The sequence below is a fragment of the Aricia agestis genome, chromosome 3 (assembly GCF_905147365.1).
Source record: "Aricia agestis chromosome 3, ilAriAges1.1, whole genome shotgun sequence".
NCBI lineage: Eukaryota > Metazoa > Arthropoda > Insecta > Lepidoptera > Lycaenidae > Aricia > Aricia agestis.
In genome coordinates, this window is record NC_056408.1 from 11,469,409 (window position 1) to 11,490,734 (window position 21,326).

Sequence of the window (21,326 nt, forward strand, 5' to 3'; positions counted from 1 at the left end):
CAGCATCGCTTATAATACGTCGTGGATTTCCAAAATGTTTGTATATTTTATCTAATTCCATTATTACATTAGCTGCGCTAGTCGTTTCTACAGCGGATATAAAAACAAATTTAGTAAAAGAATCTACCATGACTAAAAGATACTTATTTCCGGACTTTGATTTTACAAATGGACCCAAATGATCGAGGTGAAGTGTGTGAAAAGGCTGAGCATGCTTAGGCAAAGAGTAAAGCTCGCCTTCTTTAGGACCACCTTTCATTTTATAATAAGCACAATTTATGCAATTTTTAATGTATTTTTTAACCGTATGACGTACTCTAGGAAACCAATATAAACTTTCAATACGCTCTACCGTTTTATCTAATGCGAAATGTCCTAAATCGTCGTGGTTACTTTTAATTATTTGCCAGATACATTTTTTTGGAACAACCCAGCGACGACCGCGAGTTGTTCTTCTGTAAACTTTATTACCTAACATTTCGTATTTATCAAAAATATCCTTATTATCATCGGCTTGTCCTGACTCTAATATTCCTTTGATTTTAACTAATTCTGGATCTTGTAACTGAACGGATAACAACCAATCACCTTCAGTGATCGACATAATTACTTCCGATTCGTACTTTTCCCCGGTTGGCACGGGATTTCTGCTTAATGCGTCAACGTGCTGCATACGCGAGCCCTCTCTGTGGATTATATCAAAAGCAAATTCCTGTGTCAATAAAACCCATCGTGCAATTCGGGGTATTATTTCTTTTTTTGTCAAGGCATACTTAACCGCATTACAATCAGTAATAATTTTGAACGGAGAATCTAATAGGTAAAGTCTAAATTTTTGTAATGAAGCGATAATTGCAAGTAACTCGAGTTCAAATGAATGATAACGTTTTTCATCCTCTGTCGTTTGCCTGCTATAATAATGGATAGGTTTTTCACCCTCGTCAGTAACCTGCATAAGAATGCCAGCTAAACCTTCTCGACTGGCATCGGTATACAGAACTTTTTCTTTTGATGGATCAAACATAGATAATACATTACCAGAAAGTAATTTCTCTTTTAAAATCAAGAATGCAGTATTTTGATTGTTTTCCCACACCCAAGCAGAATCTTTTTTTAGTAATTTAGTTAAAGGTGCCGATATCATTGCACAATTCTTTATAAATTTTCGAAAATAATTTATCAACCCCAAAAATTGACGAAGCTGATGAACGTTCTTGGGTGTCGGAAAACTTTTCACAGCTTCTAATTTAGCATCATTCGGCATTACTACGTTTGGTTTTATTTTATAGCCAAGAAATTCAATTTCAGATTTGAAAAAGTGACATTTTTTTAAATTTAAAGTTAATCCATTTTTTTGAAAAATTTCTAACACTGATTCTAATAATTTTAAATTTTCTTCAATTGTTTTAGTGACCAAATAAACATCATCTAAATATACTATCACATTTCCAAATCTCAAATTCCCTAATACTTTGTTCATCATTTCCTGAAAGCATGACGGACCATTAACCAACCCGAATGGTAACCTCAAAAATTCATAGTGACCGTCTTCCGTAACAAAAGCCGTTTTTGATACTGAAGATTCACTCATTCGTATCTGGTAATACCCACTTTTTAAATCGAGACTAGTAAAACATTCGTTTCCTTGTAACCTATCAACTAAATCTTCAATTCGTGGCATCGGGTATTTATTTTTTACCGTAATTTTATTCAAGGCACGATAATCAATACAAAGTCTCTTTTCGCCATTTTTCTTGCCTACTAAAAGAGCCGGACTGGCGTACGGAGAATCACTATGCCGCACAATATCATTAACTAATAACTCATCAACCATTTCACGGATAATTTTTCTATCATTTAACGATGATCTAAAAGGCCTACAGTAAATTGGACGGGAATCTGTCAAATTTATCACCATTTCATGATTATTAACTTTTCCTAATTCTTTGACACACCTAGCTACACAATCACTATACTTTTGGAACAACGTCACTAATTCATTGTAGTTAGAATCGGTATCAAAAACAAATTCTTCCCCAATGCTATTACAAAATTCATTCGAACCCTCCGCGTAACTAAATTGCAAAACTTTACCTATTCTAACATACATTAAATTAGATCGTTCCGTAACATTTCGCCCAATCAAAATATCGCATCCGTCTAAGCCGTCCATTACATAAAAATCTACGTCCTTTATGTCCACAGAATCAAGTCTTAAATTCACTTTTAACACAGTATTTACAGTTTGTGCCGAATGCTTTTTAAATCCACGTAACTTAATCGGAACAGGTAATACAGACGGTCGTAAATTATATTTCGTTACTAACGACTGTGAAATAATCGAACAGCTACTACCCATATCAATGAACGCGTCGTGAACTAGCGTATTATTCAAAACCACACTCTTAACAAATTTATCCCGTGAATTCGACGACGATACTAACTTAACTTCCGGCTTATCACATTTTTGTTCACTTTTAACATTTTTCTTTCGGTTACATGTAGAATCAACGTGCCCTCTAATTCCGCAAAACTCACATTTAATATCACATTGCATACGTTTATGATTGCCACCGCATAGATAACACTTTATTGTTTTTCGTATTTGTAAACCACTCTCGCTCGAACCGGACAGACCCGACGACACCGTTCTATTATTCGCCATATTTATGCTACTACCCACGTGTAATTGGATATTATTAACTTTTGAATGTGAGACGTTCGCTTGTTTTTTCGATTTATAAGTTCGACTATGCAAATAACTTGCGAACTGATCACACGAACTAAACGAATTAGCTTCTATATTTCCATCACTAATATTACCGAGAACGATTGAAATTACATCCTGGTCAGAAAAATTCAAACGTAACCTATCTATTCTACATTTTTGGTCAAAGTAAAACTCATATAACGACTGGTTTTCTACTGGTTTACGTTCTATTACTTCTTTTAAAAGCTCAAACATATTTCTTTGAATTTGAAAGCTAACAGATAACTTATTATGCCAATCTATCCATTTCCACGACGGCCATTGATGATCAGTGCGTAACAATGAGTCATACCATAATTTGGCTGAACCTCTAAGCTTATTTAACGCTTGATAACGGGTTATTTCGTCAGACCAAGAAAACGTATTTGCGTGAGACTGGATAATTTTAAGCCATGCATTAATATCGTCTTTCAAAGGGTCAAATTCTGGTATAATATTATTTAAAGTAGATGAATTATTTTGACTCACCAGATTAGATCCAAATAAACGTGTAGGCTTACTTGACCGGTCTCTTGTCCTCCGCTTATGTTTCGGCGGACGAGGTGACGGGGTTCGGGCACTGGCAGAGCTTACCGCGCTATTAGAACTATTCGAACTACTGGATGATCGAGCGCGTTTACGATTTTTCTTCTTATGCTTCCCCATGGCGCGTAGATAAGCACTTCTGATGTTAACAACGGGTACTAAATAAACGTGAACACCGTCTAACAGGTATTTATTTTAAATCATTAAATGTCATAAATCTTCAATAAATACTTTAATAATTAACGTCCTAAATTAAGGACTAATTAAACGATATGATACTAATTAATCACAAGGGAAACGCGAACACTATTATAACTTTTAACGTCAATCTTGCAGTGATCTTGCAAAAAAGCCCTTAAACCGCCAAGCACGTCCGTTTTATTCAGTCCAGTGGCGCCCCCACTCGACATGGCGCCCCACCAGACAGCAAAAACGCGCCAATCAGCGGTCGCCGGATGTCGACTTCTAGGTGTTGCCAACATAAGGAATAATAATTATTTGATTCTTTTTAGATTATGTTTGAGAATATTACTTTTGTTTTTACCTTGGAAGTCGGTTTTAATTTTTTGTTAAAAAAGAATAATTTTACCCTTTTTAGTTACCTATGAGACCACAAGGCTATATTACTTATAGCTCGTTGTCTTAGAGTTGTACATATTATTACTAGCGGTCGCCTGCGGCTCCGCCCGCGTGGATGTCGGTTACGGCTGCAAAAAGCCTACCCACGAAAGAGTCGGTCAGCAAAATGATTCCCAGGCCAATTTACAGACTCCAACACTGACATCGACGACGCGGACGCAGTCATTATCCGAAGGGATGCATAGAGTGCACACTGCACATATTGTCTTCCTCCCGCACAAGCACCCCCGCTTGGTGGCGCCCACTATCGTTATATTTTAATTTTGCCATAATTTCAAAACTAAACGTCCAATTTTAATCATTTAAAAACCAAATGTTATCTACATAAACTGTACTTAGTGATGAAATAATTTATTTTCATAAGGATTAATAGCATAAGTAAAATAAACGCTTTTAAATGTAGTCCAAAAAAAATCAAGATTTTTAAATAAAGAAATGGTTATTGTGCCTTACTCGACATAGATAAGTATAGTGTATCGCGGACTTTTTTGTAGATTTAAGATCTACAATTACTTATAACACTTATGGTTCTATCTTTTATAGTTTCGACAGCGTACGCAGAATAAGTAACTTTTCTGGTTGATTTTACAACTGGCGTCCGAAAAACCCAAATATCTTACGAAACCCAATTTTTTCCAAAATAAAATTTAGCCTATGTTCAGCAGAAATAATGTAGAATCCATTGGCTTTTGCTTGGAGTAGTTTAAATAAAGCCAAAATCCTCGAACTTGTATCTATAAGGATTCAAAAGTTCCATCCTTCGGAACCATGGTACATCCTGGTGCAAAATCTTACTTTTTGGTTGTATATGCCTGAAACACTTCAGAAAAAATCGAAATCACTATATGTTTCCATATAAATTTTGAGGAGTTCCCTCGATTACTCATGGATCCCATCATCAGGTCCCAAATTCGAGTCAAACCCTATACAACACAAAAATAATTTTGTAAATCGGACCACAAACGGCTGAGTAATCGTTGAACATACATAAAAAAAAAAAAACATACAGCCGAACGTATTACGTCCTCCTTTTTGGAAGTCGGTCAATTATGTATGTCGTCGCAAAATTTGGGTGACCTAGTATGAAGATAGACGTCTTTATTTTAAATAATAATATCTATGGACGCTTCACACCACGTCAGTCTGGCCCCGTGCTAAGTACCTACCAGAAGGACTTTTGTTACAGACCGTACCAGACAACGGAAATATATTTAACTTTTAAACTATACATAAGATTTTTACTGTATGATACACATATTTAATACACATCCATGACCCAGGAACTTTGAAAACTTTTTGTTACGTCAGCGGGATTCGAACCCGCAACCCCCGGCTTGAGCTACTAACTTCCCACCAACTGAGCCACATAGGTCGTCAGATGGGGAAATGCTTTACGCATCCCCGGTGAATTGGGAATATCGGCCGGGGTATGTGGGGCTCCCCGCGTAGTCTACCCACTAAAACCCCGTGGTGCTCCACTCTTTGCTTAAGGCAGAGTGGCGGATACGATGTAACCTACCGCAATAAGATAGACGTCTACTATAATATAACTTCTACTGTGTCTGCAAAAAAAACAAGGCCTGTTTTCCGTTGTGGATGATTTATACAGTATTTTCAGAGCGAAGTAACCACTATTTAAATGCTGTAGTGTCTGGGATAAGATTTTTAAAAGCCTGTATCGTTGCCCAAGCTCATACGACCTACTCGCAACATAGTCGACCTAGTCCAGAGGAAAGATGATCAATACGTCTGGGACTGGGCAACCATGTGCGGGTTTCCTAACGATGTTTCCCTTCACCGTCAGAGATCAGATATTTTTTTTTATTAAACAAAAGTAATTATGGAAATTACAAACGTATTTTTCAGATATCAATGAGAAAAGTAACCATTTTTGTAGCTAATTATCGCTCTGAAGTTTGGAGTGAAATATTGGTGCAAGCTATAGATTTACCCCCTTACTAATAAACGCTGTATAAGCTTTGAATAGTTATACAGTGTTTTGTCTTCTTCAATCCAATTAAAAATGTCTCTTGAGTGACAGGAACAAAACACTTTATAACTATTCAAAGCTTATACAACGTTTATTAGTAAGGGGGATTGACATTAAATCCTGGAGATGTTGAAGTCCTAAGATGAACGAAGATTATCTTCGAATATGCTTGGTTCGCTCACAATGGGTCGGCGGTCCGGATGCGGACCGCGGTCCGCCATTCGGTGACCCCTGGTCTACACAATAGGCCACGGATGCTCTTGTGTGTGTGTTGTGTAGTGCAAAGAGAATGTTAAACTAACCATAATGAATTGCATATTATGTAAAATAATGATGTCGCATTAACCTTAGCCTCATTATTACGTTGCGTCACATCGTTAAATAATGTGTGACATCTGTGACGTTACGTCACATGTTACGTGTGACGCGGGGAAAGTGCATGAATTATTTGTCAACAAATGCGGTTGTGGTCAGTCGCCTAGATTCTAACTACCTTTGAACTTCTGTCGCAAAAGTAGGTAGGTATAGTTGGAAATTCCAAAATAGCAAATAGCAGAATTCTGCTGTGCTAATTTTAATGCAACATTAGTGCTTCTTCGTTCCTTGTTTGATACAATTTGTTTCCTATTATACATAAAAATTTCATATAAGTACGTGAAGCAAACGGGTTTGTTGAGTTTAATTTTTTAATAAGATGCAATTTTGTAGTTTGAAAGGAAACTATTTGGATCGCGTCTTGTGGAGTCTCACTCTTCCAGTAGGCCTACATTTACACTTAAGAAACAATAAATCATTTAAGAAACTTCAGGTTATAATCCTATTCATTTATACGTTGAAAAATTCACTTGACCGACAAAAAAGCGACCTTAAATACTTTAGCCACCTTGTAAATGTTTTAAATCACTTAGTAAATTAAAATGCTCCTTTTTATTGGCTATGTATTTCGTTACGGTATTTCAGACTTGTCAAACAATCTGTTAACATCGGAGCATCAATTTCACTATTTTTTGTGTGTAAGAAAGCACATCGAACCGCGAATAAAACAAAAAGATAACTGCGAACCGGAACGCACTTGTTAAGATTGTGAAAGCAACATTGACATTAGCCGTCAATTAAGTTCGCAGGGTTGGCGCTGAGAGGAAAATTAGCTGAAGGAAAATGTATAATCTAAAACTACAAATAATAAATACTATAGAAGACTGCATCAAACAATGGTTTCACGAAATGTACACCTATCATTTCGTGGAAATTTCATACTTTGAGTAGGATATGAAACTTGGGTCGGCCATATAATTTTCGTTGCCCTAGCTACGTATTTATGTCAGTATCTGGAGCCATATGTGAACGGTCAAATTTGTGGGAGTCACTGTCCTATACATGAGTCAGTTGTGATGATGCAGCATGACCTAAAATCAATAATAAGTTGTTACTTAGTGTTTTTGACTACTGATTTTTATATCACGTTTCATGCAATGTTAATTAAAAACCTTTATAAGTACCTACTAATTTATTATGTCGCACTTTAGTATTTTCAAATTTCAGTGAATATGACTGACCTTAAAATGTGCAAATGATTAACACAAATCTAAATGTGGAAAAGTATTATAGATGTTAAGATTTTATACAGTGTGTAACAAAAATAAGTGATAATACTTTAGGGTGTGTGCATGTTCCTTGTAGAGAGTTCACTGTGAATGTAGCAGCTCTGAAAGACGAAAAAATTTTTTTAACTTTTGTATGGGCAAGGGTCCGAGCGTCACGAGTTTCCCCATACAAAAGTGAAAAAAAATGTTGGTCTTTCAGCGCTGCTACTTTCATAGTGAACTCTCTACAAGGAACACGTACACATCCTAAAGTATTATCACTTATTTTTGTTACACCCTGTATAAGTATAGTAAGCATATCTTGTATCTAAACACTGTATGTGTTCCGAATAAATTGTAAAAAAAAAAAACTGGGCACCTGAGTCAGTCTCAACACGCTAGTCTAAAAACTAGATCAAAAGTGTTCAGCCCTATTTGGGTTCATTGCGCAACCGCTAGAGCGATTCGCTCCTGGCCGCGAAAGTGAGTCTTCACGCGGTTTAAAATCGCAAAAAAGCCTTACGCAACATCTTTGTTACCGACGTTATGATAATTTCCTCATGGGAAGGTTCTAGAACAGGTTAATCGCTTCTAAATAACTATCATTTGGTTACAAGTGGTGGTTTTGACGACCTCTGTGGCTCAGTTGGTGGGCTGTTGGTAGCTCAAGCCGGGGGTCGCGGGTTCGAATCCTGCCGACGGAACAAAAAGTTTTCATAAGTTCCTGGGTGATGGATGTGTATTAAATATGTGTATCATATAATAAAAATCTAAAATATATGTATAGTATAAAAGTATTAAATACTAGACGTTCCGCGCGGCTTTGCCCGCCTAAATTAGTTATTTCACAGACAAATTAGTCCACAAAATAGCCTATGATCATTCACGTGGTCTACTTCTTATCTGTGCCAAATAACAGAAAAATTGCTCCAGTAGTTCCCTTTCAAATAATTTCCCCCGTTTTTTTCCACATTTTCCTCTATTTCTTAGCTCCTCTTATTCTTAGCATGATTAATAAATATAGCCTATATACTTCCTCGGCTATCTAACACTGAAATAATTTTTCAAATCGGGCCAGTAGTTCCTGAGATTAGCGCGCTCAAACAAACAAACATTATTATAAAGCGGAAGAGTTTGTAGAAGTTGTTGAAGAGACTACTTAATATTATTAGTATAGATAACACAAGTCCTTCAGGTACTTACCACGGGACCAGACTGACGTGGTGTGAAGCGTCCACAGATATTATATTATATTAAGTGGTACAATTTAGCTTATCATCATTACATAATGTTAGATGATGGTTTAAACTTAATGTTTTTAATAATATAAGGCTACAATTTAATGACGTTTTAATACAACTCATTTTAAATGGATTTTTTTATTCAATAAATACGTCGATATCGTAATAACTAAATTTATTAGTGATAAGTAGGTATTTAAAGAAGTTAAATAGGCTTTTAATGGTTTTTAGTCCTGTCCAGTGGTCAAAGTAAGAAACGTAGAATATTTTAGCAGAAAATAAAGATGTTTAAATCTTTTACTATAAACTACAAATCGAAGATGTGTTTCCAATTTTCATTAAACTTTAGATATTTCATATTTGATACCACATTTAACTCACAGAAACTTTGTTTAATCAATATTGAAATAAGAATTTAACCATGTTCTTAACCCTCAGCATGATATATACAGCAGCAGCAAATAACCAAACAGAGGGTCTATAAGTTTGTCATGTCAGTCTTTCTGTGTATGCTTGTCCGTGGCACCGTTGCATCCAAACAGGTGGACTTAACCTACTTTTTTTTGTTTCAAAGTTGATATAATCACAAATGTTCTTAGCAATAGTTCAAAATCATGAACTGCGGGATTTTTTTACTAAATTAGGTAAATAATTTATACATTTATTATTTCCAGGTATCGAGGGGTAACAGATCTCAACGATTTCTTTTCGACGCCATCTTCGGGTTAGAAGTTCCGATTCTAGGAGAACAATCCGTAGAAGATGACGAAGAAGAGTATAGTGGTGCCAGAAATTGCTCATGCGGTAAGAAATGTTCGAACGCCGTTCGCAGTAAACCATAGGGTGAACATGACTAGTGATTGGACAGTTCTGGTCATTGGACAGAGCACAAAAACACTATATTTATTAAGGTTGCTTTAAAAACTACCTGTTTTTCTTTAAAATCAGGCGTTCCTTTACCTTAAAAACAGACAACTTTTAAAACAACATTAATAAATATTGTGTTTTTGTGCTTTTTCCAATGACTGGTATTGTCCAATCTACTAGTCATTTACCCTAGCTATCCCATCTTCCTCGCTATGCACTCTACGCGAGGAGATATCTGAGGAGAAACATTTTTCTTCATTAGATTCAAAGTTATTTCAATTTAGAATTTAATAGACATAAACCATGTTCTACACTCTCACTATTTTTCGCTGAACAATATTGTATTATCTATGATTAATTTATCATTATCATCCATGTGCTTTATCGCTGTTTCGTATTTCAATCCAAAGACCAAAAAACACATTCTTTTGTTTAAGTTAAAGGTATAAAGCAACTTGTGGCCAGTGGTTAATATAAAATGCATGTATTTTTTTTATTATCGACCCCGTAGGTACTTTGTGAGCCTATTCGATGCAAACAAACGAAAATTTCCTCTTCATAATAATTGCATAATATTATCTACCCGTAGTCTTTGAGAAAAGTATCACTCCTAGTACCTTTTTGCACTTCTGATTTAGCTAGTCTCTTATTTTTGTATGGTCACTGTAATTTTTTCTAATCTTCACTTTCTAGAATGTGGCAGAGCGAATCTTCTTCCTAGAAAACTCACAAAAGTCAAGAAAAGTAAGTATTTCACGGACTATAATTAGTTTTCTGCACTAGCTTTAACTTTAGTAGAAACACTTTCCTTATTCTGAATTCTATAGAATTACAAATTTTTTAAGTTGAAATCTACGAAGTTGAATTCTATGGACATGATTGTCAAACCCTAAATTTAAAAAAAATCATAAAAAAAAAGAAAAAAAAAGAATCGGCCAAGTGCGAGTTGGACTCGCGCACGAAAGGTTAGTACGTACGCCGTACTATTATAAAACAAACATGGGTAAAATGTGTTTTTTGTATGGGACCCCTCCTTAATTATCTATTTTATTTAAATTTTATTATGAAATAAGTATTAAAGTACTAAACACAATTGAGTATTTTGTGAATATTTCAGGTGCCTATCTATTGCCATCACTTATATCGAGCAAAAATGGCAAAAAAATCACGTTTATTCTATGGGAGCCCCCTTAAATATTTTATTTATTTTGTTTTTAGTATTTGTTGCTATAGTAGCAACATAAATACATAATTTGTGAAAATTTTATTTCTGTAGCTGTTACCGTTCTTCAGTTACAGTCTGGAGACAGACAGACGGACAGACAGACATCGAATATCTTTAAATATACGGTCCCGTATTTACCCTTTGGGTACGGAACCCTAAAACCTGTTCTTAAACTCAGTTGCTGTTAAATCAAACATAATAATATGATGTAGATAGCTAAACATTAACCTTTACATCGTTAAGAGCTTTTCCGTTTTTCTCGTAACACGAAAACCGGTAGAATACCAACTAATTACTTCATACTAAAGTTCCGACTTCCGATAGAAAAGTCAGAAAATACCAACAGAACTTGTGCACTATACCGGGCGTATATCCTGCTTAGTTCAACAAACTCGCTTTCACATCGCAGACTGCGGCGGGCCGGATCAGGAGAACAGAATCGTGGGCGGTCTACCGGCGGGGCTGAACCGGTACCCGTGGATGGCGAGGCTGGTGTACGACGGCCAGTTCCACTGCGGAGCGTCGCTCCTGTCCAAGGAGTATGTGCTCACCGCCGCGCATTGTGTACGGAAGTAAGTAACGTTCAGTTGACTGGTTTTTGTGAAAGATAGATAAAATAGAGATAGTTCACACAATATTAAAAAGTTAGGAATAGGTTAATAGTTCTGTAGCTGCGTTCACAACAAATTGATAAGTATCAGTCAAACGTAAGCAAGCTTTACGCAGTTCACTATTGTATAACTCTAAACATAAATTCGCATTTTTGTTCGCACCTGGAAGCCAATTTTTAGAATGTGAGAAAATCTCATCTTCGAAAAAATTACCCAATTATGAGATTTTTACGAACGTAACACAGTTTGTGTATTCTCAAAACTTCACATTCGGAATATTCCGTGCAAGATCGCTCGAGTCGAACGAGACCGACAATACGTTCCTATGTTGTTTGGCTGATAGTGAATTTGACACGGACTTGATCATTTTTAAGGTTCTCTGAATAAACTGACTATTTAATTGATAGAAGAATTGAGTTATCAGGTAAAGACGTGTAATGTAACTGCCACGCAAACGATTCTCAGTAACTCTACGATTGATCAATAATTTAAAAAATCACCGAGATTTCTCTTAATAAAATTATTAACTACTTTAAGTGGCAATCAAAGGCAAAATTGATTGCTTCAACTATTAGCCACAGACCACAGCTACTAAAAATCAAAACTCACTCTTTCAGGCTCAAACGATCAAAAATCCGCGTGATACTCGGCGACCACGACCAGACGTTGACCACGGAGAGCGCGGCCATCATGCGCGCCGTGACGTCCATCGTGCGACACCGCAGCTTCGACGCCGACTCCTACAACAACGACATCGCGCTCCTCAAGCTGAGGAAGCCGGTATCTTTCTCCAAGATCATCAAGCCCGTGTGTCTGCCGCCTGCCAGTTAGTATGCTACTTGATCTGTTTAAGAAAAAGGTCATTCGTTAACTTCGACAGCAGCATCAAATGTATCAGATTTGATATAACACATCGCCAAGAGGACCCCTAGACGATCAATTTTACTGTGCAATATCACGTACCTATAGTGCAATATTATTCACCGTCTAGGGTTAAGAGGATACACCAGGGGCTAGAGAAATGATGAAAAAAGTACGTGTAATATCTATAGCTGTCTCCCTTACCTCAAGCCTATACCGCAGAAAACGATAGAGACAACTGCAGAAAATCAACGATTCGTTGTCCCCTGATTCCTTCTCCAAAACTTAACCGATTTAAGAACTTTTTTCACTAAAGATTAAAGAAAGGCTTGAGCTGTGTTCCTATGTTTTGCTTTTTTTGTATAATCTAGCCAAATCTGTTTTCTGGATGTTTAAACACAGCGGAAGATCTGGCCATTTTTTTGGGGTTTTTGAACGTTCATATCTTATTTAATAATTAAATTATGAAAAAAAAAAGAAAACATAGGGACATTGTATTAGTGGCCATAGATATTCAGGAAAAAAATTATAACTCTACTAGCATTATCCAGGGAGGAAACAGGGGACAGCGTTTGTATGGAAAAAAGGGCGGTGTGGACTCCTCTTAATATTGAACGCGCCCGCCCTTTAATCTTATTGTCAAATTCAATAAAATAATTTCAATATTATTGTAGGTCTAGGGGCCCGCTAAGTGATATGGTGTAGCCCGGCAGTGCCCTACATTCAGCTACAGTGCGATTTTTACGGTGTTATCCTTAATTTGTTCCTTTATTCCGGTTATAATGAACGTGTTTGATGTACAGCAACGTAATTTGGTTAGGTTATTGATTAGATGTAAGGCAACCAAATAAAGCAGGTCCGCTATCTGCCTATGAATCAATTTCTCTGATAGTACATTTTAATAATCAACTCCAGAGACTTATTCTTTTCAAACATACCGATTTTGTAACGTATTCTGAATGGTTTCCCACAAAATATATTTTTATGAAAAGACTGATATAAGTACGTAAAAATGTAAACCGAACATTTTTCATATTCCAGGTATAGAACCAGCTGGCAAGGAGGGTATCGTGGTGGGCTGGGGCCGGACCTCCGAGGGCGGGCAGCTGCCGGCGGTGGTGCAGGAGGTGCGAGTGCCCATCCTGTCCCTGACTCAGTGTCGCGGCATGAAGTATCGCGCGTCGCGGATCACCAACAACATGGTACGGTATTAGGTTGTATAAAAGAAATAAGATTTAATTTCCTGTGATGGGCTGGGAATGCATATTGCACATCAGACGGAAGTACCGGACTTCGTGGATCACCTTCAACACAAGATTTGAGGTTCAATCTTATGTGCCTTGTGGAGAGACCAGCGCTAGATAGATAGATAGATAGAAAATGCTTTATATGTACAAAAATTATAAACTAAATTACAATTTAAAATAATATAGGTATAATCCTGTACAAACAGGCGGTCTTACCGCTGAAAGCGGTTTCTTACAGACGACCTTAAATTAATATACTTAAAACAAAACAATCTAATACTTATGGCTAAAAATACTACATACGTCTTACTTTAATATATTATAATATTTATATTAAAAATATATAATAAACTACATAAACTTTACGTAAATATAATAAAAAATTAAAGGAGTAGAATGCTACTCAACATGAAAGTTTTAGATAAAACTCTTTTACTCGTTTTTTTAAAATATTAATTGTTGGTGATCTTGTGATCTTTGGATGGTTTCGGGAAGAGCGTTCCATAACCGTATCGCAGATATGGTATAAGAACAGCTGAGTCAGTGGTATTATGGGAGGGAAAAGCAAGAGTGAGTTGTTGGATGAGCGGAGAATAGGGTTTTGATGTCCAAGGAAGGAAGGCTAGTGCAGGAGGTGCGAGTGCCCATCCTGTCCCTAACACAGTGTCGTGGAATGAAATACCGGGCGTACTATACTAGATCTTGTATACGAGACTAGATGACGCCCGCAAGTCCGTTGCGCAAAAATTAGTTTATCGCGGGGAACCGCACATTTTTCCAGTATATAAAATATTGTTACGTGCTAGGGTTCGAGGATTTGGAGAGAAAGACCTGGTGACTCTCTTGAAGACTTTATTAACACTGCACTAAACACTAGGTCACAACACTTAGCACTAAGTCCAAACACTAATCACTAGGTCCAATCACTAAGCACTATCACTGTCCTAGGTCGTAGCCAAGTCGCAGGTTTCACTGGTTCACTCACTATTGATCACTTGTTGTCGCTCCGAAATCGCCTTGATGAAAGCTCAAAACAAACTAACTTGCCGGGCCTGCCTGCGGCTCTTTTTATATGGCGAGACGAATTCCAGAAATTTCCCGATTCACGTAAACAAGTAAACAACCGTGGGAAATTTCTAGGAGGCTCGGGAATGTACTACAATAAAACTGCCGTCCTTGCGATAAGTGCAGTAAGTTGAATTTAATTTAGACCTTATGGACTCAGTCATAAGGTCTAAATTCAAACACGCTAACAAATAAAGGGTAACACGTAAACAAACATTAGACCTTTCCAGAAGGTTCGAGTATGTACTTGCGCACCACGTGTCCGTATACCATGTACCGGAACAATATCTTATGTCCTTTCACGGGACTCAAAATCTCTTCATGCCAAATTTCAGCTAAAATATGGTTCAGCGGTTTGGGCGTAAAGATGTAACAGACGGACAGGCAGACACACTTTCGCATTTATAATATTAATACTAAGTATGGATTTAAGTTTAAATATTCTGTATGGAAGGCGTATGGGCTGTATGTCAGGTAGGTACCGATCCTGTTCCTTATACAGTGTCCCATCGTACGATAGTCAGGGATCAACAACGATATGGTACGATTTGTATACAAGACCTAAGGCTTAATCTCTCGTGGTAGGCTCGGTCAGGCGTGCCCTTCTGTCCTGTTTCTCGTCTTCTTGTCTTTGAGGGCGCTATCTCTAATCGGGACAACTTTTGTAAATTCTCAATGATGATGCGAGATTCAAGTTTATATTGTACTATGCCATATGCTATATTGCGTTATAATTCGCTTGTAATATCTGTGGATTGTTCATTATATAAATTGTATTTTGTTCCAGCTTTGTGCGGGTCGAGCGTCGACAGACTCCTGCCAAGGTGACAGTGGTGGGCCGCTGCTCATACAGCAGGGAGATAGATATCAGATTGTAGGTAAGAAACTAAATAAAGAAAGGTACATAATACTAATCATCAACACTACTGGCACAATTATTAATGGTGAATACTTGTCCCAATGAGTTTCTAAAATACTAGAGTAGCAATGTCTTACAAAAGATTCTCAGAAATGCGTAACCACTTTTTTGTTCAAAAGACAATGTCAAGTCATATATTCGTTATGTCATTATGTATGTGAGATATGCCTGCAGGCATCTTCGAAGTGGCAACGCGTTGCTACCGTAAACTTCCAATCTAGTTACGTTAGTAACATAGAATATCATTGACTTGTCCTATCGATCGGAAATGAATCGAATGATTGTAGGATCAATTATTAGGTATTGTATATTTACGATTTTGATTTTCGATAAAAGCAACTCAACAATCACTAGGCTGGAGTAACATACTGCAGAGGAGTAACATATTACTTATTTTTTCAATTTTTAATATCAAATTTCAGGCATAGTATCATGGGGTGTGGGCTGCGGTCGGCCGGGCTACCCCGGCGTGTACACGCGCATCACCCGCTACCTCCCCTGGATCAACGCCAACTTGCGAGACTCCTGCTTGTGCGCCAACTGAATTTCGCTATTGGTTTATACTTTAAATACAATACTCCCAAATTAATAATGCGCATGCAAATCTTCGCTTATTGTCGTAATCATGAAAACACCCGAATCTATGAAACGTAAAAGCCTCAAACAATGCACTTGCATTTTGCACCTTGTTCAAAGAAAATAGAAGTAAATATATAGCCGGTGGCTGTCCGCTGTCGCCGGTCCGTCATTAATGGCTGGTTTACACGTATTAAGTAGATAAGTATTTAACTAAATTTTAAGTTATTTATTGCATGTAAACACAAAATTTAGTAGCAAGTAGTAAGTTAAAATTTAGTTAAGTACTAAACAAGGAAATTAGAATTTTGACTATTTTGTCACTTGACACATTTCCGGCAGGCACTTCAAATTAAGTTAAAATTTAGTTACTACTTATCTACTTAATACGTGTAAACCAGCCCTAAGTGCTATAACTCACCGGGAAGCCATCGCGGCGTTACCATGGTAACGTCCTAACAACGTTAGGCGCCTCTAAGGCCTCTAGGCGTTGCTGCAAAGCGCTGTTTTTCTTAAAGTTAAGTTTAAAACAGCACTTGCAGCGACGTCTTCCGACGCTCGGCAAATACGATCGTTGCCGAAAAATTACGAAAATTTCTATGCGCATTGTCACTTTGGGAGCACTGTACTATCAGAGAAGTTGATTCATAGTTGACGGACCTACGTCATGTGTGCAATTTTTCTTGACCACCATACTCATAATATTAAAATGACGTCTTTGGAATCACTCCTCAAATACGTAATATTGTCTAATGGCATACCTTCTATATATTCCCTAAAAAAGGAATAAGTGGGTATATTTTGATCTCCCGACTCCCAATTCTCAATTATTTAAACATATTTCTATAAATAATACTATTTGCTTTCTTTTTTTACTTACAGCAAGTACTTTTTAGTAGAGTAAGTTTTTTGTTAGATATAACTTCTATTATTCCCCCCAGTGTAGGGGGCCCCACAGTGTAGGGGGTTGTAGCACATATTATACTAAATAGTTAGGTATTACGTTGTAGTATGATTTTTTATTGTACACCCTACGCATGTCACAAAGTCTTCCATCCAATTTGTAGATAAATAAGGATAGCTGATTTGGTTTTTTAGGTTTTTTGACTGGTTTATGAACCTCAGAAACTGGGTTAAATTTGCTTTACTTTCGTAATTATTATATTTAATTAATATTCTAAATTATTTTAAATATATTCGAGAAATAATAATCAATTATTTTTAATTCGTTGCATAATTATTAGTAATTATTTTACATATTAATTTTAATAACTTAATATGTAAAATAATTACTAATATTAGATTTATATTAAAGGCCGGTGGTGCAGATTACCAATAGATGTTAAGTCACTTGAAGCAGCTACCCAAGTGTTCAATAATGTATTTGTAAATAATTATTTTAATATTAATAGAATTACTTGTTAATATATTAAGTAAATTTTATATTATTATCATAAATCGTTATTAATTTATAATAAGTTAAGAGTAGTCAATCAGCTTGTAGATATAATAATATTATGATCACTCTATGTCTTCAAAATAGGTACCTACTTTATGAAGATTTTTTACAGAAAATACCTGTTAACTATTAAGTATTTTCTAAACATGTTTAATGGCTAATTGACTGCCTTTACAAATAGATTTTATTAAGGAAATGGAGTCCGTTTACCTTATAATTATTAATAATAAGTTAATATGCATTAATAAGTTTGTTAACTTAATTGTAGGATTTATAAAATCGCTCTTAGGCTATTGCTGTGATCCTGTTCACGTTTAAAAAAATCAAATTAAAATATTCTTTTTTATCTAGTGTATAGTTGCATAGTAATAGAACCTTATGTGATATTTACATTGGATGTGCGTTGTGCAGTTGGCAACTGTATCTATAGCGTAAAAATAATTTAAAAAAATATCTTTAAGTACTTTGAAAATTGGAAAACTTGTTTTGTTCGGCAAGTCTGTATTTGCCTAGGTACGTTAAGTTTAAGGATCTTGTTTTTAGTATTGTTGGTTATATTCTTGTACCTACACGTAGCTTTGATGAATATTTATTTATTTATTGAATTAATTAAGTATTTAAAATGTTACGTTTTGGTTACGTAGGAAATATTTTGTAAAGTTAAATTTAGTGTTAATATTTGTCGGTTCACTTATAACTAAAGCATTATTTTGTGTGTTTTTTGTTTATTTATTGTTAAATTCATATTAATAATTAATAAATTCTACTTTTGAATCGTTTCGTTAGTGTTTTTCTTCCGAATATCATATAATACCATTAATAATAGCGCCTTTGAAAATGGAATCTTTTGTTATGATTCATAGATTGCTACACGAATATTCTTGCCACTCCTGCCACGAACTTCAAGCCTAGGGACTAGGTATACCTAAAAATTTCATTTAAACAGAGTAATCAGTAGGAATCAATTTTAAGCTAATATACAGGTGTAACAAAAATAAGTGATAATACTTTAGGGTGTGTGCGTGTTCCTTGTAGAGAGTTCCTTGTAGAGAGATCAAGTAGTAGCGTAGAAACGGCTATAATATCTAAATATTACAAAATTATTATGTTATTTGTGTCACATATTTTGTTATTGATGTGATGTGATCGTATTTCAATCTTAACGTGAATAGACTCACAGCAGGTACCGATGTAGTAGTAATAATTGACTTATCATCTATCAAGCGGTCGAATTCGACCGCGATAACAATAGAATAACAATAGATTTCCAAGAGTCCGCGATCGAGGGATTAATAAAAGATACGATCATCGAATACGATGTTTTACAATTATTATAGTTATTCTATAAACGATAAAACACAGGCAGGGTCCCCGTAAGGGCTACAGGCGCTTGTGTGTGCAAAAAAAGGATTTTGGCGCCCCTTTTGGCAAATTTTTTGGGTCCTTGGTTTTGGCGCCTCTAAAGATGGCGATTTGGCGCCCCTAGAGGATGGCGCCCGTGTGCATTGCACACATTGCACATATGGTAGCGTACCCTGAACACAGGTAGAATTTCGTTGTAGTGCTGCACTGATTCTATAGTCGTAGCCAGTTTATGCATTGACTTAAGTACCTACTAGCTATTTGACCAAGCTTTGCTCGGTATTCAATAAAACACGAATAAAATGACATTTTCTAAAAATGATTCCAAGGTAGATCGATTTATCGCCCTCGAAACCCTATATACTTACTAAATTTCATGAAAATCGTTGGAGCCGATTCCGAGATTCCAATTATATAATATATTACAAGAAGTGCTCAATTAAAGATTTAAGATATATTCTACGCCATTTTTTCGGTTGTGAAAGTATCAATCAAGTTATGTATAAAATATTTCATTTTTCTACCCAAGTAAATAGGAGTAGGTAATATTATTAAGTATTAAGGTCTACAATTTTTGCAACCTGTATTTTTATTACGTGAGGTGCACAGTGTATGTATACAACACAATACAAGATACAAATATAAATAAAAAAAACCAACTGCACCCTCTGGATCGTATATAACGAAGGGCCGCTCGGATTGTTGACTGCCATAGTGTTTCAAACCCTTGAAATTGCACCGAGATGTGGCTTCACTCTGCATCCTCTATCGGTTGCATCCCGGAGAGTGCTCTGATGAATTATTCGGCATCGTACCTCCTGCAACTTTTCGCCATCGTTCCACGCGAAAAATATGACTTCCTCATCACCTTGATGAGTGGCAGCATTCCACCGTGCGTTTTTGAGTAATTTTCTGCCACGCACTGTAAAACTCTGGAACGAACTGTCACCAGCAGTTTTTCCGGAGAAATACGACGTACTTGCAAGAAGAGTCGAGTGTATTTCCTTTTTAAAGGCCGGCCACGCACCTGCAGCTCTTCTGATGTTGCGAGTGTCCATGGGCGACGGAAGTTGCTTTCCATCAGGTGACCCGTTTGCTCGTTTGCCCCCTTATTTTATAAAAAAATATTATTATTGATATGTCTGCATACACAGTGAGAGCCTCTGTATTTTGCGTTTTGACATACTTTAATAATTTTATTGCTAAAAAAAATAAACAGCTATTTGTAATTTGTTCGGAGTGAACGTGAAAGTATCGCTATGAATAATTTATGAACGAAACTACACTTTGGTTTCTGTTTTGTGCGACAAAATATTGTTATCCTTTTATGCGCAGATGTTAAAATCGTAAGTTGGAAATATTGAAGAAAAAAAACTATACCTATAGCTAAAAATCAACGACTTTTAACGTAAGTATTGTTTTTTACTTATCAGACAAAGACAATACTTTGTGTAAATATAATACTTATTTAATTAGCAAGGGTAACCTGTTTGAAGGTGGATGGAGGAATATAATAACCTAAAATAAGCCATTTCGAATTTAGACGGGATGTTTGGGGATTCATCCCTAGCTTTCCTTCCTTCCTTTCCTTCAGGAAAGACTTCTTCAATCTTCATCTGCGTTCCTGACCTGTACTTTGCTACTCCTATGTGGGTATGAGTACCTACCAACCAGGATAGTTGCAGGTACTAAAATGGAGGGCCATAATGTAGGCTTTTCAATGTAGTCAACCGTTAAAGGAGTTTACCAAATTTAAACCTCATAATATTATATCTAAGATATTTCAAGCAGGAATATTTTTTATTATTGTAAGGTGTGAAATAAAAGGAGTTCGTCCAATGATATTGTACTTATACAGATCTGTTACGTCCATACTATTTTCCGGCTTAAATCTCTTCCGAACAATTTTCAAATTCAAAATTGCAAACATTGACAAATTTGACAGATAAGTGAAACAAAAGATACGAAAAACCATTTACATAAAAGAGACAGTTATATTTTTAAACGTCGAATCGTATCGCTGTCTCGTTCTTCGCCTGAGCTATGACGAAAATTCGATTTTTTCCAGATTGATCCAAAAAATAATTGAAAATGTAAATAATCGAGGTATTTATTGCAATCAAGACATGTGGTAAGAGATTCCAAGTGTTTTGTTTACTTTCGAGTCATAATTGGTAAATTTTCGATACACGCACGACGTCATTTTCAATTTATTTAGGTAAGACAAGACGCGGCACGTTCGTGACTGCGCTCAATGCAGACTAAATAACAGACGGCCCAATTGGGCCGTATTTGAATCTTCACAACGCGCGCGGTAGTAACATATCTGCTTTGAGTTTTTCATCATTGAGTTCGTCGAATTGACCAAAAGTTCCGCTTTCACTTT

At 36.2% G+C, this 21,326-nt stretch overlaps 1 protein-coding gene across 1 annotated transcript in view; it reads left to right on the plus strand.

Moving 5' to 3' along the window:
- The window catches only part of LOC121740484 (trypsin-1-like), a 34,646-nt gene extending 18,527 nt beyond the window's left edge, over positions 1-16,119 (plus strand). Inside the window, exons 2-8 of the mRNA XM_042133182.1 lie at positions 9,423-9,552; positions 10,309-10,359; positions 11,250-11,412; positions 12,069-12,277; positions 13,354-13,514; positions 15,412-15,502; positions 15,966-16,119. Coding sequence (XP_041989116.1) covers positions 9,423-9,552; positions 10,309-10,359; positions 11,250-11,412; positions 12,069-12,277; positions 13,354-13,514; positions 15,412-15,502; positions 15,966-16,087 — 927 coding nt within the window. The 3' untranslated portion in view covers positions 16,088-16,119. The remainder of the gene's footprint in view (positions 1-9,422; positions 9,553-10,308; positions 10,360-11,249; positions 11,413-12,068; positions 12,278-13,353; positions 13,515-15,411; positions 15,503-15,965) is intronic.
- The last annotated feature ends 5,207 nt before the right edge of the window (positions 16,120-21,326 follow it).